At 39.2% G+C, this 18,208-nt stretch overlaps 1 protein-coding gene across 2 annotated transcripts in view; it reads right to left on the bottom strand.

Annotated features, from left to right (window-relative positions):
- Window positions 1-15,924, bottom strand: part of grm2a (glutamate receptor, metabotropic 2a) — a 46,168-nt gene extending 30,244 nt beyond the window's left edge. The window contains exons 1-2 of one of the 2 annotated variants that reach the window (XM_030135092.1): window positions 14,977-15,924; window positions 4,417-5,157 (exon numbers count right to left, since the gene is read on the bottom strand). In XM_030135092.1, coding sequence (XP_029990952.1) covers window positions 4,417-4,944 — 528 coding nt within the window. In that variant the 5' untranslated portion in view covers window positions 4,945-5,157; window positions 14,977-15,924. Of the gene's footprint in view, window positions 1-4,416; window positions 5,158-14,498; window positions 14,668-14,976 lie in introns of those variants that run through there. The other variant, XM_030135093.1, reaches the window with a different exon arrangement.
- Between the last annotated feature and the right edge of the window lie 2,284 nt (window positions 15,925-18,208).

Genomic DNA, 18,208 nt, shown 5'->3' with positions numbered 1-18,208 from the left:
TGCTGCTGTTGCAGCTGCTGCTGTGTTTATTATGGCTTTGTTTTATACAGAGTTTGATGTATTGCACAGTGGTTTGTGTTTCAGTAAGGATGTTGTGATTTAGTCTAGAGGGTGTTCTGGACTGATACAGACGTAATAGCCTAAGTGTTGGTTTAGAAAAGTGGTAGCTTGCAGTTGAACTGTGAAAGTAGGGAAGTATGTTGCTTTACTGTTAATGGCTTTGTGGCTGTGGTATCACAGGCCAGATGGTAATACTGTAAATATAATTTTATCATGATTTAAAAAGCTACTTCTATGCACTGGACCCTCTGCTTGTTTTGTATTTGTGTTTTGTTTGCATTGTTGAATTTCTCATGATGTGGTCATTTTGCAGCGGTCCAACAAGTTGAATGAATATAGAGGAAACACTTCAGTTTTGGCTGTATCTATGTTTGTGTATGCCACTTCACCTTACTATTTGTATGTGGGCCATTTATTGCAATAAATTAATTTTCCAGTAAAGCATGATGAGTAAGGGGGGAGGCACAAAGAGTAGCCTAGGGGCCCATGACCACCTTAATCCTCCTCTGACCATAAGGTATGCTTGGTATACTGTTTTGGAAACACATAAACAGAAAATATTGTTATGAAACAGCAATGATGTTTGCAAAGATCCAGTGTGGTAGGAAAACCTTAATCATATAACAGTTTTAGCAAATTTGCACATATATTTTAAGTCTGCAACTCCATGTTTGGTTGAGGAAACATTTGTTCGGTAAGACAACAGATGGATACAGGAGTAGCTCTTAACTGTAACAAACTCAGAGTGATCAGTTTACTGTTGGCGTGTTTAGCTGACAAGCCTTCTGCTGGCCACTGTCGTCTACAAATCATGTGGATAAAACTATGGACGGATGCCACTACCAGTCTATTGTCCCAAAGTGTCTGCTGAGGAAGGCAGCTAATAGCAGACTTACATTGGCAGTAGTTACTACAGTGTCAATGGTCTGAAGCCAATTATGACTTCCCAGATTGGCAGAAATGCTTCCCTTTCTTGAGACAATAAGATGTCTGGACCACAAGGCTGCACGTTTCAAGTGTGGTGAACCGTAATCTTCAGTGGAGGCAGCAGACACAGCCCTCTGGTTGACTGAGCCACAATCACGAGTTAAAGTTAACGCTTGAAGGACTGTATATTTGCGGATATTTAAAAATCTCTGGTCCACGTGACTCACAATTATTTGAAATTACATTGATGTGGCAGCTTTATTATAGCTAAAGATTTGGAGCTCCAATTAGCAGAGCTTTCATTACATCAGCTTGAGTGAGCAAAAAGGAGCACTGCTGCTCAGAGTAATCATGCCGTCACTAGTCATCCTGTCAGCCCGTCCTGAGCACAACATCTGTAGCATGTCTGCCTCTGACAGGGCTGCTGCTGAAGTGTGAATTACCAGGGAAGAGAAAGAGCTCCTCTAAATTAGATCAACCAAGCATATGGGGATACAGGTAAACAGATCTTCCTTGCGGAACTGATACTCATTAAGTTCCTATGTTAACATTTCACAAAGGGGAATTGCACATGGTACTTAAGTCTAAATGGACAGTTATATGTCCATCAATCACGCTATCTCCTTGGCCTTTACTCCCTGCTCCCCCACAGCCCTAGTAGATCCAGGTAGTTCAACACATGGTTTGTAATTACAGTGTCTGACAAAATTAAATGTATAATATGTAAAATGTCCACATTAATTAAGTAGGTCTATGTTGTATAATTTGTTAACTCGTGCACTTACAGTCAGGTCCATAAGTGTTCAGACAGTGACATAAATTGTGTAATTTTGCCTCTGTACACCACCACAGAGGATTGGAAATGAAGAGCCCGAGATGTGATTGAAGTATGGGCTTTCAGTTTGGATTCAGTGGGTTTAACACAAATATTGTACTAACTAGTTAGGAGTTACATACAACTTTAACAGTGAAAAGAGAGTCTCAAAAGTAACTGGAAAACTACCTGATAAGAAGCTTCATGTCTAGATATGTCCTGTTCCCTGGTTTTTCATTGCCAGATTCACCAGATGAAAGGTCTGGATTTGATTCCAAATGACAAATTTGCATTTGGTAGATGTTTACTGGAATTCTCAATACGAGGTCCAAAGAGTAAAAGTGACGGAGACCATCATTCAACAAAGAAAAAACAAAATAAATCTGTCATAGAGATAATGAAAACCTTAGGAGTGGCTAACAAGGTGCAAACCACTGGTAACACTCAACAACAGGAAGGAGAAATTAGAATTTGACCTCAAAAATATAAAAAAAATAAATAAATACATTTTTAAAAAGCCTGTGCAGTTCTGGAATAGGTTTCTCTGGACAGATAAAACCAAGTTGTACCAAAATGATGAGCAGAGAAAAGTCTAGAGAGGGAAAGGAACAGCTCATCATCTACATCAGATCACATATCATGTCAAACATGGTAGAGGCAGTGTTATGGCATGGGAATGTACAGCTTCCAGGGAACCAGGTCACTGGTGTTTATTAGTTTATTGGTGAAGCTGATTGAAAAAACAGGATGAATTCTGCAGTATACAGGACTATCTTCTCTGCTCAGATTCAACCAAATACTAAGAAACTGAAAGGACAATGCTTCATATTGCACTTGGATAATGACACAAAACTGCAAAAGTAACCCAAGAGCTTTTGTAGGTAAAGAAATGGGATGTTTTTCAGTGACCCAGTTAGTCACCTGATCCCAACAGAGCAGCGTTTCACTTTCTGAATCTTAACTAAAGGCAGACAGATCCACAAACAAGCAGCAACTGAAGGCGGCTGTAGTAAAGGCCTGGAAAAGCATCTCCAGGAGGAAACAATGTATGGTGACGTCCATGGGATCCAGACTTCAGGCAGTTTTTGACTGAAAAGGATTTTCATCCAAGTATTAAAAGCAATATGTTTTGTTTTGTTTTTTTTTTGTGGTCTTTTTTAAACAAATTACTTTAAGTCTTTGAATATTCCTAAATGGTTTGTGCAATATTTTTTGTTAAACCCCTCGAATTCAAGCTGAAATTCAACAGCTCGTTCAAATCTTGCGTGCTTCATTTCTAATCCACTGTGGCAGTGTACAGATTAGAAACAAAATAATTTGTGTTACTGTTCAAATATGAATGGATCTAACTGTATTCAGAGAAATAAATAATTATATAGTGTCTGTCAATGATGTCATCGTTAACGTCAGAAGAAAGGGACAGAAGGGTGTAATCTAAACATGTGAATAAAACTTTACTACATCATTGCATTTGTGGATTTCTACCTGAGTCATGTCAGGTAAATATTCATCAATGATGGTGGGGAAACTGCCATGATCCAACGCTACCTCGCAATGTCAACAAATTACCTATTTTATTCTTTTTTTACTGGGACCATGAGACTGGCAGAGAACAATCTTTGGGGTTGTTTGGCAGAAAAGCTTTCAGAATCCAGATGAGACAGTTTTGAAAAATACACAGATGAGGAAGTTGTTCATAGGGCTGTCATGTATAATGAAAGCTGGACACAAGACCAAATGCCAGATGATGTCAGATCCCCCAGTGGTCACTTGGGGTACTGCAAAGCAAAAATCCCCTGCAGGCAATAAAGCTTTATCATCTTAGACTACAATGATTAAACATATGTCTGTAAAACTGCTGATAGGACAACTACAACTACAAAAAAGGATGGAAATCATTTTTCTATCAACAGTTTTTATAACATGGAGTTTTTCATATAAATGCCTCAAAACAATTATTTTAAATCTGATGACATCAGTGTGCTGTACAGTTCCACTATAACCGGTCTGAGAGGGAAGCTGCAGGTCGTGACAGCAGGTGAGGTGTTATTCCAAATGTATAATCTCTGGTGAAGCACTGGTACACATGTACAGTCCTAGTCAGCATGTGCAATGGGCTATGTTGCATGGAAGCCAGAAACTATTTTGGCTTAAGTGCAAATGAGCAGCTTTCCATTCAAACAACACCTGCCATATTTTGCATCCAGAATCCAGCTCTTACTATACACCTGTGGGTTAGGGGAGAAAAACTACACTTTTTAGCCTTTGAATTTATATTTTCAGTTTTTACATTGCTATTTTCAGCATTCTGTCACAGTTTTTTTTTTTGCAGTTTGGGTTAGGCACCACAATTTTGACAGTTTTTGTTAAACTATATGACTGACAATGGCAGAACGAAAGCCAAAAAATGTCATCCTGCCAAAAAAAAAAAAACCTGAGGGAAAAGTAATCTAAAATGCAGAGACTCACAGAGACCCCTGGTTACAGAAATGACAGGGTGTTAAAATTTCTTTTGACTAACTTCTCCATACTTAACTAAGTGTTATAGTTATATGCACAGTGCATATTAATTTACAGATACTGTAGACCTTGTTAGTGTGTTCGTCGGTTCCTACCTGAATGGAGACATCACTGTAGGAGCCTCCGATTACCCCAGATATAGCCAAAGGGACGTCATCATGGATGGCATAGGAGCCATCAGGACAGGTGTACTCACTGTCATCAACTTTGGTGAGCGAGGCCCTGACAAACTCCAGAGATTGCTCCAGAGCATATGTGTCCTTAGAGCATGTGTCCAGTATATGAGCTCCTAGTCTGATCCCAGGCAGGATCCGTTCATCCCTGTTGATTTCATCTAATGCCAGCAGCATGGCCTCCAGTCTCTGGATCCCTCTCTGTGCATTGATCTTCCCACAGTCCTCTGCTCCCTCACCTTTCTGGTGCACAGGGAACAGTCCGCCAATCATCAAATCTCCGTCAAGTGTGATCTCCCTCTTAGAGTCTGTGTTATAGCCCACCACAGGCAAACCCTGGGGAGCATGGGCAAAGAGAGACACACATATGCACAGCAGGCTGAGGTGGGACAGCCAGAGGGGTCGGGGCAGAGGGCGAACCCCCGACACAGGGGATTTCCCCAATGACATATCCCTGGGCAAAACAAGGTCACTGTTCTGTCTGTGGTTTTCCGGTCAGCTTCTGGTCAGCTTTTGATGACAGCTGCTCTGTGGAAAAGAACTGTAAGGCGCAGCAGCACCAGATCTCAAAGCACCAGTGTTTTTATTCTGACAGAGGCCATTTAGAACATCAGTGCCATCCTCTTCGTCCTTCTCTTCTTCAGAGATTTCGTAGATTACAGCCTGCAGATCAAACAGAGAGAAATTCAGTCACAGCCTTTGAGCTGGAGAACAATAAACCCTTTGTCTCACACACACAGTGTCTGCCAGGGACCGACTAGTCCCATGAAAATATTTGACATCATGAGCACAAGAGAGTAAATATCAATAAGCCTTATCGATGATGGAGCTGATAAGGACTGAAAACATGAAAATTGATTTGCTGCTAGTCAACAGGAGTATATTCACCAACCAGATTAGACCTTTCTTTCATTTATTTGTTTTGTGTCAAATTTTATCCATCTATGCACAACAAGCACTGGCAAGAACAAGAAGTATAGGAACTTACTCAGTGTTCAACTAATAAAACATGAGCTGTAGCTTAAAGAGAGCATCCACTATAAGGGCAGAGTTCACTGAGGATGATTCAAACATCCTCCAAATTGTGTTCTCGTGTTTTCAAGGAACACAGAGTCAAAACCTCATTGTGAGAGCCTTTATTTACAGTGTGTTGGTTTTATCTTAAACTCCTTGCCTCTTCTCCTCTCCTTGCATTTTATTGTTTGTCTGACCTCATATTACTTCCTTTCTTGGGAAGATAATTGTACAGCTCTCTTATGTCACATGTACCCATGCCAGTATATACAGAGAGTCCACAGAGATAACGAATCATGCCTCAGAGGAACATTTTGTCTAGTCACATTAACTACTTATACGAGCTTACGAAACACAATCTATGTGCCTCAAAAACAAAACCCAGAACTAATGAAATCTACTTGACAAATACAACTTTTATTGCATCAACAGACTGAATGAGTGTGATATAAATCACAGTAATATTAACTAATGTGGTAAATTATTTCTTTCTGCACAAATTGAAACATAACTCTAAAAATATAACAAAAAAACTTCTTGTTCTTCCTGCTTGTAAAAAAAGTGACTCATGCTGAGAAAGAACATGATATTTAGACTGTGAATTTTATTGGAAAAGCAATACCACAGCAAATGTCTTCTTCAGTAAATTCAGTTTGTTTAGTTAGATCACTTCACACTTTTAAAAACTAATCTTATCCTTAATTTGCTAAAACTTGGTTTGACATAGGTGTAATAATATGTCTGAAACAGTGAAGTAAAAGATCAATGTGATGAATAAACACCATCAATACTGCACTGAACCACATCTCAATAATGTGACTCTTCCACAGAAAGAGCCAAAGCTGATCCAGTTCAAGTATGGATTGGCAACAGAAAAGATGCAGAGTTATTGTTCAGGCCTGCTGTTAGTCCCTTCAAATCCCAAAGGCTTAATTATGCAAAGTTGTGAGGGAGGGTGAAGTTTATCAGAATAAATTATTGAGCTGGAACGATCTGTCTCATATCTGTTGTTTCAACAAGTCAAGTAGGTTGACAAGCTGTAATTAACTCAATTGATGAGAGATTATGGAAATAGAACAAGGGGATATTGTTACTCATATTTCTTTCCATCAATTTCAAAACAGTTATTTGTCCATTAAACCGACAGAAAGCTCTCAACAGTAGTCAGACTGCAGTCCGCATTTTTTCGGATTTTTCTCCGTCCCCCTCTCTCTTTCTCTCTCTCTTTCTCACCCTGTTGTTTCCATGGAAACTTGCCAGTAGATGGAGAGGGTGAAGAGGAAGTGGAAGACAGACCAGGACAAGTGGGCCAGTCTGACCATGCATGGTGCTCGGCCCCATGGGAGAACTGGGAAGCCTGTACTGTGAACTGACCAAACTGATCAGACTCCAGCCTGAGCGTTTCATGTTCTGCCTCTTAAACGACATGGACCAAACAAATTAAAAAAAAAAAAAAAAAAAAAAAAAGGCTCACTGATTAAAGTCTTTGTTATTGTCCAGAAACGATAGATATTCCTTTAGTATCTTATCTTAGATCAGCTGTTCTTCATCAGTAGTTGTTTTCATAAAGAATCACTGCCTTAGAGATGATTCTGGTGCAATCACTGCAGTCTTTTAATACTAAAAAAGCTGTGACATATTGCATTATTTTTGATGAAGCGTCAGTGAAACTTGAAAGCCTTTTTTTTTTCCTTCCACCAAAAAGAAGCGTGTGGATATCAGCCTTTCCATTTGCTCCCTTAGCAGCCTGTCAACAAGTGAAAGTCAGTTGCAACAGGCTGCGCATATGAGCCATTCACAAGTACTTCCCGTGCATACAAAGGCAGTCGCACGCAGAATTATGATTATGTAAAACAAGACTGTTGTAATGTTTGGTGAGAGCATGTAGCTCTGCAGCATGTCAAACCTTACAGCTGAAGTCAAAAGATGAATGCCCATACGGTGAATAGAGCTACAAAGACTGTTTATTTTGAATAGAAATCTGCAGTAAAAATGTAACAGTGGTGGAGCACTTAAGCACAGCCTCAAGAGAAAATGGTGACAAAAGGATTTCTGGCTGACACATTGTCAGTCTCCTCCCCAATCCTGCATTCCCACCGGAGGCCTCCATCTCACTAGTGGACTCTATCTAGCTCCACTATCCAGGCTATTACAATGGCTTACACTTTCATTTGATCGAAACTACAAATCATATCCTTACTATTAGATGCATTTGATTTTTACAGCTGTAAATGCTCAACAAAGACATCAAAATGTAGATTTGTGATGCTGTGTTAGCGCCACTCCATGAAAATTCACGTCACACCTTCAGACAGCAGTTAAGGTGTTTCTCTCTTTGGAGGCTATATCCACGTAATACCATTTGAAAATTATGGGTGTGAGTATATTATATATAAATGACAGATGCTAAGACAAATATTTACTCTTTAGATGTAATATCTCACCCAGGATTCTGTCTACATGTTAACTTCAAAGAAAAACCCAAGCCTCTCATTTTCTTCTCTCCTCCTCTGCAGCCATCTATGTTTCCCTCTTCACCAGATGGCCTTTTTAATTCAAGAGCGTAAAGCCTGCCAGCCTCTTACACACTTCAAATCAGACAGCATGAAGGCATGGGAGGAGTGGAACATGAGCTGAGAAAATATAAGAAAAGATAGCAGGTGCATGATGGCAGGAGAAAGGAATGCGTGTTAGTGACAGCAGAGAAAGGGGGGATCCAGGGTGGGGTCTGACAAAGATGCTATCCAGGCTGATTTTTTTATGGCACTCATTTGCCCCTGGAGTGGAGTGCAGCATTAATATGGTAATATCCCCCTAGGCAATAGCAAGTGTTGAGGAGTGGAGGTCATCTCATGTATGTGCAGCCGTGAGCCTGGAGGAGCAGGCTGGAGATCCCCAGTGGAATGACTCGGAGGCTGGCTAAGAGGAAGCAAAGGTAATGGGAGTTAGGCTTCCCTAAAATCACATTTCCAGCTGACAAAAGGAATGGCTCTGGGTGGAGGACGGACCGAAGATGGTCTCCTAATGGAAAAGGAGGCTCAAGAGTGCTCCCACACATATTACAGAGCACAAACAATGTATGAAGCCTAAATCCTGGAAGCACCTGTGACAAAATACAATTTGCCACAGTTTGAACTTGAATAATTCATATCTAACTGATGTTTACTGGTATTTTTGACTTGTATTAAACCATAAGATTGGTAATGTTCTGTGTTTTTCATATGATCCCCAACCATGAAAAAACAAAAACCATCAAAGTATCAAATACTAACAAACTATGGCTGTGAAATTCTAGTTACAGCTTATTCTTCCACCAGTGATCACAGTCACAAATCAACTCTTTACTTTGAAATCATCATATCATGTACCAACCTGTTGTGGCAAATGTTGAACCAAATTGTATGTAATGTAAAAAAAAATTTTAAAAAGCCTTTTTGCTAGTATAAAACTATTTCTGTAAATGATCTGTAACGTTTGATGTATTTAGAAAAGAAAAGGGCTGCAACCAGAGTACACAGGCTATGTTCTAGGGATGACTAACACATCCAGGTCTTAAAGCTGCAGTGCTTGTTAGTTTGTGGCATCATTGGGTGTCAATTCCAGAATTACCTTTCAGCATGTTGTACTTGACATGATCTGAGAAGAAATTGGAATTCTGTCCACTTTTGTAGAGTCTATTTTTGTGTGTAATCTGCCCTTTGATGCAGACCACAGGTGTTTTCAAACAGGTAAGAAGAGTAAATACCAGACCAACAGCTATAATTACAAAAATGTTAAAGTTTTCTAAGATGCGACTCTGCTACACCACTCTGTAAATTGACAAAGAAGCTCAGAAAAGTATGTTCTTTTTTAAAACAGGGTCCGGTCATTTGTATTTATTACCTCCACCAAGGAGGTTATGTTTTTGTCTGCGTTGGTTTGTCTGTTTGTCTGTCTGTCTGTCTGTCTGTCTGTCTGGGTGCAAGATAACTCAAAAAGTTATGGACAGATTTGGATGAAAATTTCAGGAAATGTTGAATCTGGCACAAGGAACAAATGATTAAATTTTGGTGGTGATGAGGGGGGGGCACTGATCTGCCTTGGCAGAGGTCTGCGCTGTCTTTTCAAGAAGAGCGCTCTCCAAGTGCTTTTCTTGAAAAGACAGCGCAGACCTCCGCCAAGGCAGATCAGTGGGCCCCGTGGCACCCCCACCCTCCCCCACCCCCAATCACCACCAAAATTTAATCATTTGTTCCTTGTGCCAGTATCAACATTTCCTGAAATTTTCATCCAAATCCGGGGCACTGATCTGCCTTGGTGGAGGTCTGCGCTCTCCGAGTGCTTCTAGTATTGATTTTCTGATTTGGACTGAGAGGAGAGACCTGCCAAAGGATGGTGTGTGATCTCAAATTCTGGTGATTTCAGCTCATCCAGCTTTAGATAAGTTTTGGAAATCCATAAAAGTTTTTGTTTATTGTATGGATGTTTCATCGACACTGAACTGCAGTTTTGGGAGCCTGAATATGCTCATTTTTGGGGCCAGGTCCCAGACTGAACAAATCTCAAAACGTCACCTTTGCATTTCCATGTGTACAACCCACACGTTTCTTTTCTGAAAAGATGATGTCATAGCCCCACACCTCCCTTAACCTGCATGTGCTGGCATCTTCTTGTATCTTGTTCTTGTTCAATGGTGGTTGGCAAGCTCTTCTTGTATCTGTTTACATTGATAGGTTTTGTGCTCATGCTCTGTTTCTTCTCTGTTTTTGGTGTAGTACTGTGGCAGTGCTACAGTGTCACTTACAGGCCTGGCTTATATATGACAGCCTTTTCAGTGGTTTTGTGTGGACACGCGCATTTCTTGAAATGATCTTGTGTTTATGGAAAACATATTTAAAACAAAAATGTTTTTGCCGACAAAGAATTATTAATTTCCACTTTGACTAATGTATATGCACCTTCTAGAAAAATACCTGCACCACTGTCTGCATTCTCAGCAATGCCTGGTTTCAGACTTTAACCCATAAAGACCCAGTGATACTTTTGCAGCAGTTCTCAACAAAATCTTTCTCTATATTTGACCTTTTTTTAAGTGATTTATCACCATTTACTGTAATATTATCACCTGTATTTTTGCATTTTTTAGTGTAAATCATGTACTTTCCTATCTTTAATTCACAGATCATATAGATGTTCATTAAAACTCACAGTAAATTCAAAGGTTATTATTTCAGAAACAGAGAAAACTGAGGAAAAAGTGACTTTTTCAGTAAAGATATCAATAACAGAACATAGAAACAAGTGTCTCCATCCGCTGTCATTGATCCAACTCCATAGGTTTTACTGGTGAATCAATGTTGTAGAAGATGACGGTGTTTCCACATTCACTATGGAGCCTCTGAACGTCCAAATGGGTCATATCTGATGACCATGAAAAGATGACAAACTGTATTAAACATCAATTATTGCAACGTATTGATAGTTTTAGTGGTTCAGAAGTTATTAAACACTTTAGATTAGTAGATGATTCGGTTACCAATGGCTGTTCAGGTCTTTATGGGTTAAAGTTGTGGTCAAATTTTTACAGTTGTATCAGTTTCTGAGAATTCTTTTATTAGCAATTCAGAGGCTGTTTTCATGGGATGTATTTTCAGTAATTATTGAGTCATTTATAGGATTTTCTCTCTTAAACTCAGTGGTATTAGTCATAATGACTCATTCCGACAGTAGCAAACACAGTTACTTAAAGCCACAGCACAGAGGTTGTGCTTTGTTTCATCTGATTTCATCGGAAGCCAATGTTTACCGGAAATCCCACATGGATTATATTTATATTTGCAGCAGCTATGGACTTGAATCCATCTCAAGTTCACATAACTGACAGAGATTTCCAACAGTTCAGATACTATTTTTCTGTTTTGTTTTGTTTTGTTTTTCTTTTTTCTGTTTTTTGTATAATTAAAAATTAAGGATTGACAACACCTTTAAGTCTCAGTGATACATGCTGAGGTCATTTAGAAGTGCTTTTGAGTAGCAGACTGTGATTAAGAAGACATGAATCAATTCAGAGGCTCACTGCATCACTGTAAAGGTTTACTGTCATTAAACCCAGTTTACATTTAGATGAGATGTAAATGGAAAATAATCTCATTTTCATTTCCTGATTACACCTAATTCTATGTACGCTCAGAGGATACTGTTGTGTTTTACCAACAGCATTTTTACTGCATTCACCATCATCCATCATTTCCCACATCTCCACCTGTAAAGAGGGAATTTCTTGCATGTGTTCGGCTGTCCCTTCACCTCCTAGGAGTCCCATTCCACCTACCTCATCAAACATTCATCCTCTCTTTGTCTCTTAGAGATCATTACTGCCAGGCCATATGATTGGCCCGAATCCAGTGATGGATGCACGCTGCTTTTCTTTCAGAGAACTGCATGGGTTTTTTTTATTGTAACTTTTACATTATTCATCGTCACACAACCACATTGTTAAAATGGGGAGACTTAAAACATCACTTTTTTGGGGGTGGGGGGTGGAGGGGTCATTAGAAGAGCAGTTCCAGGAGTTAACAAAAGACATTAGAAAGGAAATGTGACTTATTTTAAAAGTGAAAGCAACTTGAAGTTTTTTCTGTTTTTGTAAGTTAAAACATTCTTTTTTCAGACCTTCTGTTGTTTATATAGCTGCATTAATTTCTCTTAATTCTGCTGTCTTCATAATAAACACTGCACTCAGATTGAATTGTGCTATTTTGGGCAGGATAATGTAATGCAGAATTTCATGAAGTATGCAATAATGTTTTCTTAGTTTTCTCAGAGGGTGTTTATCATGTTCCATTGTTTCTTAATCTATTGTGTATTTCCATTGCAATGATATAGGTTAAGAGTCAACAAAAAGCCCATTAAATACAATTACTGCATATACAGGACATTTTCCAGGAAAGGCAGAAGAAAAGGAAGGAGCTTGAGTTTTAACACTTCCATTAGATCCTAATTTACAGAGATTCGCTTCAGCAGTAGCTCAACTGTCACCACTTTTGATGTTTCGAGACACTTTAGTTAAGCTGCTCATCTTTCCTGAACCTTCTCTTTAATGGTTCAACAGACATTTATTAAAATAACCTGTCAAATTTTTTTCTCTGCCCAAATGCACAGTAATGTACATCTTAATTATCTAAATAAATGTGGGCATGTGGCAGATTTTTGCTTGTTAGTGTTGAGTATCTGGCAACATGAACTCCCTTTATGAATTCCCTAAGCATTACCGAGGCGAGACTTTATTTTTGCAACAGTTTCATGTTTCAAAGAGTCAACAACAGTAGCTGACCCAGGACTCACCTTCTGTCATTAATAATGCATAATAGAAATAAATCTTTTGCAGTCAATGTGGCAGTTAATTTTTATCTAAGAGTCATGCACACATCATTAATTAATTCCCTCTGCTCACAGTTGAGTAAGTCCAGGCTAAATTGTTTCTACTTGAGTAGAAATCTAGAAGAGGTAAAGCATTTGTTTACATGAATATGGTATTTTATTGTTATCGGTATAAGTTATCAGTATATAAGTGAATGTTATATTTAAATTTGGTGAAATATCTACATTCTTAAAACATATACACTACCATTTCTTTGTACACAAAATACATATAACACTGCAGATTTTAGTTTACAAATCAACGCATAGGTACCTACTATTTACAACAGTGAACTGACAATAAATACTTAATTTGACAGATGTTATGAGCATTATGTGCACAGAAGAGACAGAGTGTTGTGTGGATTACAAGAGACAAAACCCAACAGATTTACCTCACATACACATACACATGTGTGTCTGTTGTATGTGTACGTGTGTGAGAGAGTTAACCATGAGGAACCGATTAAGTTGTCTTTTTTTGATTGGACTGTGGTGATTCATCATTCACCAGTTTAATCACTCTTAGGTGGTAGTTAATACTAAGATGTCAGAGTGAGAATGAAGCAACAAGGTGGACGTCTCTTTCTCTTTCAGTAAACATGTTGGACTGAGTTTACTGTATTTATGCTCTGTAATATGTTCACTATTTAATGACAAATTTTAAAACATTTTGCCTCAGATTTTAATGAAGAAATCAGATTTTTATTTTTATTTTTTTAAAGAGTGATTTCTTTTAAATGATGTTTTTTTTTTAAATGCTTGACCCTAAAATGTCTATTACACTAACAGTAATGAAAAGAATATCTTAGACTTTTATAACGGTCAGTGTTAATAGATAAAGTCAAAAATACCAGGTGGAAGAGCCTCCATAGATATCTTTACCTCCTCCTCCTGACACTTAAGGTTTCTGGATTCATACAATGGCACAGGAGCATATTCTTCCTCAGCAATGACCCGAATACTTTAAATTATCATCCTTAAATCACTATTCACAGTCTATTGATGACAAAATTCTAAAAACACATCTTATTTACTGAGAGTAAGTCAAACATTGCAGCAGTGATTATATTGTGCAAGTGCATACATTTCTGTGTTAAATGAACTGATTGCTCTGCACCGTGAGGGTTATCTATTGTTTGCTATCTGCTGAACATGCAGCAGAGATGCCCCTGGGACTGGAGGAAGCATCCACAGCAGGCTGTGCTTCCCTTAATGACTTAGTCCAGTAATACTGACGATGCTGCCTCCAAATATTCACGCCTGAAGGAACTGTTTCATAATCTTCGTGTGTTTAAAAATGTATCTTAAACTCCTGATAATATTTGCAGGGTTTCACACATTCCCTCATTGTAATCTGCAAAATAGTCATGTTTATCCAAATTGATCCACCCTAATTCACACGTGTAGTGACATTAAAATGTTCACTTAGGATAAAAAATCATCAGATGTTTGAGGCAGGAAAAAAATAAGCTCAAGATATGAAACTCTGTAGAAATTACTTGCCGAGGAAATAAAATCCAACGGAAACCAAACGGTATTTGTGTAGAGCATCATTTTTTCTCCAACACCTTCAAGCACAAACTACTGACCTGGGGTTTTTCACTTTTGAATCTCGACGTTTCGCACTTTTAAACACCACACAAAGTGATTTCTCAAAGAGGATGAGAATGGCGGCGGATTGCTGTATAACCCGTTGCATCGTCTGTTCAGTAGTTTGATCAACAGCCTCACATGTGGAAGGCTGTGCGGGAAGGAAGACTGGAGCCAGTAATGTGGAGGTAAACCAAAAAAAAAAAAAAAAGAGGGAAAGGTGGCATCAAATGGAAAACAATTTATAACAAAAATACAAAGAACAGTAGATTTATCCAAATTTTACGCACCAGCCCGTTGCATTAATAAGTTACACAAATATGACAATTGGCTGCAAAGATGCTCTCAGCATGATAAAAAGGTGTGAACTGTTCCTAAAGAAATTCAGACCCCCAAATCCGGTAGCATAAGTTCACAAAAATGCATTTAAGGCTTTAGTCAAGGTGTTGAAAGCAGACAAAAACGCACAGTCCTTACCTGAGGAGGGTCTTTCAGTTTCCAAAGCCGACGTGCGATGAATGGACTTTGTTAAACCAACGCATTTCTTCTGCTGCAGCACTCAGGTTTGTTTTTTTTTTGTTTGTTTGTTTTTTTAACGCTGAAAAGCAGAGTCGCTGTAAAGATGAATGGAAGAATAGATGGATGGACGGATGGATGTAAGAGGCGAGTGGAGCTGCCTGAAGTTTGAGCCGCGCGTGGAGCTGAGCCGCGCGCCAGGAGCCGTCCGTGGTGCTGAAAACACAGCCACACGAAGAGCCGCTGGATTCCTGGAGGTCTGAGACTGACAGCGGTTCAAAAGTCACATCTCCTAAATGCGCTTTCAACAAACGGAACTGACGCCCACTTCATTCCTCGTGTGGGAAGCGGGTTCACCTTTCTAGAATCCACATTTAAAAAAAAAAAAAAAAAAAAAAGGAGAGAGATCGAATATAAAGTACATTTATATAAAAATGCGATGTTTATGTGTCTCAGAGGATGGCATTTGAGCCACTGTTAGGCGCAACAACTCCGGATACTAGTTTATATTCTACCTGTTACTCGAGCAGGTTATGCAAAAGTTACTTATTAACAATATTGTCATAAATCTAAAATCGACGCTGGCTGCGGTTAGGCACACCAACCTCGGAGAGCCTCAACTCTCAGAAGATCTGAACACTTTGCCTTTTAACAAAGGTGCAGTTGCTCCACGCAGGGGCAGTCCTGGAAATCGTCTGGCTCATTGTAGATGAACATTATGTAAGTCTGAGTAAAACACAAATGAGTAGAAAAGACGCCGTTTAACGCTGCTTTTGTCTCCGGGTGGAACGTAGATGGCAGCGGGGACACTCTGGGGCTCCCATATATCTGTTCACTCAGTCAGGAGGGGGTTTAATAAAATAAGGATTCTTTAGAGACTGCTTATCTTCACCGGTTGAGATTTTATTTGATATCCGCAAACAAGTTGTGACACGGCGGAGGAGTGTGAGGTCAGTCCCAGATGGCACAGGATGCGGGCAAGGGACATGCGCTCTGGGAGGGATGCGCTCAGACCCTTCCCTCCTTCTGCCAAAAGCAGCTTCAGACACGCAATGGTCGGCTGCTAAATTTGTATGTTGAGACATCTCCCGCACTCTCTTTCTTTCTCGCTACGTGTAATGTAATGAGATTAATAATTAACATCATGGGAAGGCAATAATCTCTGTGCCCCCAAAGCTTCATGACACCCCTGTGGGTTTCACAATTAATTAAATCAGTTGTTGACCCAGTGTGTCATCTCAGTCTCTTCTGACTGTTTTTTTTTTTTTTTTTTTGCCTTTGGACAAAGGTTGCGGTGCCAGGATTAAAACTGCAAGTGCATCAGACATGTGGCGAGGGCATCTGTCCCTGCAGACGGATCACACCTCTGTAGGCAGTTTAGCCACCAATCTCATAGTCAAAGCCGATAACAAAAGGTTACAGCACTGGGTTATGTGACATTTTACAGTAAGTTTGATGTAAGAGTATCTGCCATTTTTACAAAGCTCTGGGCTCTGAGAAAGAACAACCAGGACAATGTGTTGGTAAATTTCCTGTTAATTGTTTGTCTAAACGGACGGAATAATTCACAATTACTCATTTTTTATATACAGACAGATGAATGTACTTGAAGAAACAATTATGGCTCAGCGACAGAAGCTGGAGGTGTTGGGCTAACAGATCATAAATCACAGATCACGTGGTCATATATTCTCTGAATACACTTAATATAGGTGTTTAAGGAGACTGCACACTGACTAATGCTTTTCATAGTTATTTTCCCCAACTATTTAGTGGACTTTAAGCTTGATATATAGACATATCTGCATCCTGCAAACACCAAGCTAGTTTATAATTTTAACTGTGACCTGCAATAATACCCCATAAAAGATGGACAAATTAACACTGAACTGAATAGTTGAGACACAGTGTATACTTTAGAGGTGGGAACCACTCAGTATGTGCTGTCAAAATATGCTGTCCACAATAATGATGGCATCATGATCCTGTAGTTCTACCTGATAGATTTGACAAGAATCACCCATGATACATCATGATGTCTGTGCAGCCGAAAAGGAGAGAAATACCTCTAAAGGAAGGCGGCTGTTATTATGTATGATTCACTGTATTTTGGTAATTTCAGAGAAAGTGACAACTTGGACGGAAACGATGACAAAAAAATGCAGTTTAGTGGCTCTTTAACATAAACACTGACTGCTGACTGCAATATGTCCATGTCTGTCATCATTTCAAGAGGCAGAGGCTCTGGTGGCTGAAATTGGCAGGTGAATTCACATAGTGCGCCGGGATATTTTCATAAAAAGTATTGCTATTTTGCATCAGCACTCTATGATACAGTGTATATTTGATAAAATACAATATATCCCTGTATTGATGTTTTGTCACAACCTTAATATTTGTGGTTTGAGGCGATATGATTCCTTAAACCTGTCTGGACAGGAGTGTGAAAGGCTCCTTTTCTCCCAGGCTGATGGTGTTAATCAGCCAAATTGCTGCACTACCATGTTGCTGGATTGGAATGAAAATATTTATTCTTATAGGTCATCACACTCGTTAGACTGCTGGCTAAAGAACACGTATGTCCTTCAAACATCAGATGCCTGCTGGAGCCTATTCTTGCTCCTCTGCTACCCAAATAGCTGATTAAATAAATTGTGACACAAATGTCACACTGCTCAGTCAAATGTTGGCCAGATCAGTGCAGCTAAGACTAAGGTGACCGAATGTGCATACATGCTTTTTTTAACACTTCCTATTGTCTTGTGCACATTAATTCAAAAGTGAAGATTATCTAGGGGGAATTCAACACCTGTGCTAACACTGCTTGGCCTATTTTTCTCAAATTGCACTGATTTATGCTACTATTGTCTCTTTCTTGAGTGCTTCTCTTTTATTGAGTTTTTTAAAATCCTGTTCCAAAAGCTATTACAATGTGAAACAGTGAGCTACATCTTAGAGACAGCTTAATAAATCATGAGGCGTTTACAGCCTCATCAATAACTTCCAAACAACAAGTGTCCCACTGCCACCCACACTTTGTTACATCTCTCTGTCTCTTTTGGGAAACATTGAGATAAAAATGTATAAGGCCCTCCTCAGAGTAGAGCAATAATAATAAGACTTCAGCAGACATTTTTACATCATGAGGGTTACATCCGTTTTGTGTAACAATAAATTTGTGTCACCTTAAGAC

This window comes from Sphaeramia orbicularis, chromosome 5 (assembly GCF_902148855.1).
Source record: "Sphaeramia orbicularis chromosome 5, fSphaOr1.1, whole genome shotgun sequence".
In the NCBI taxonomy this organism is placed as follows: Eukaryota; Metazoa; Chordata; class Actinopteri; order Kurtiformes; family Apogonidae; genus Sphaeramia; species Sphaeramia orbicularis.
Note: the sequence above shows the minus strand (reverse complement) of the source record. Positions and strands in the feature narration are given on the sequence as shown.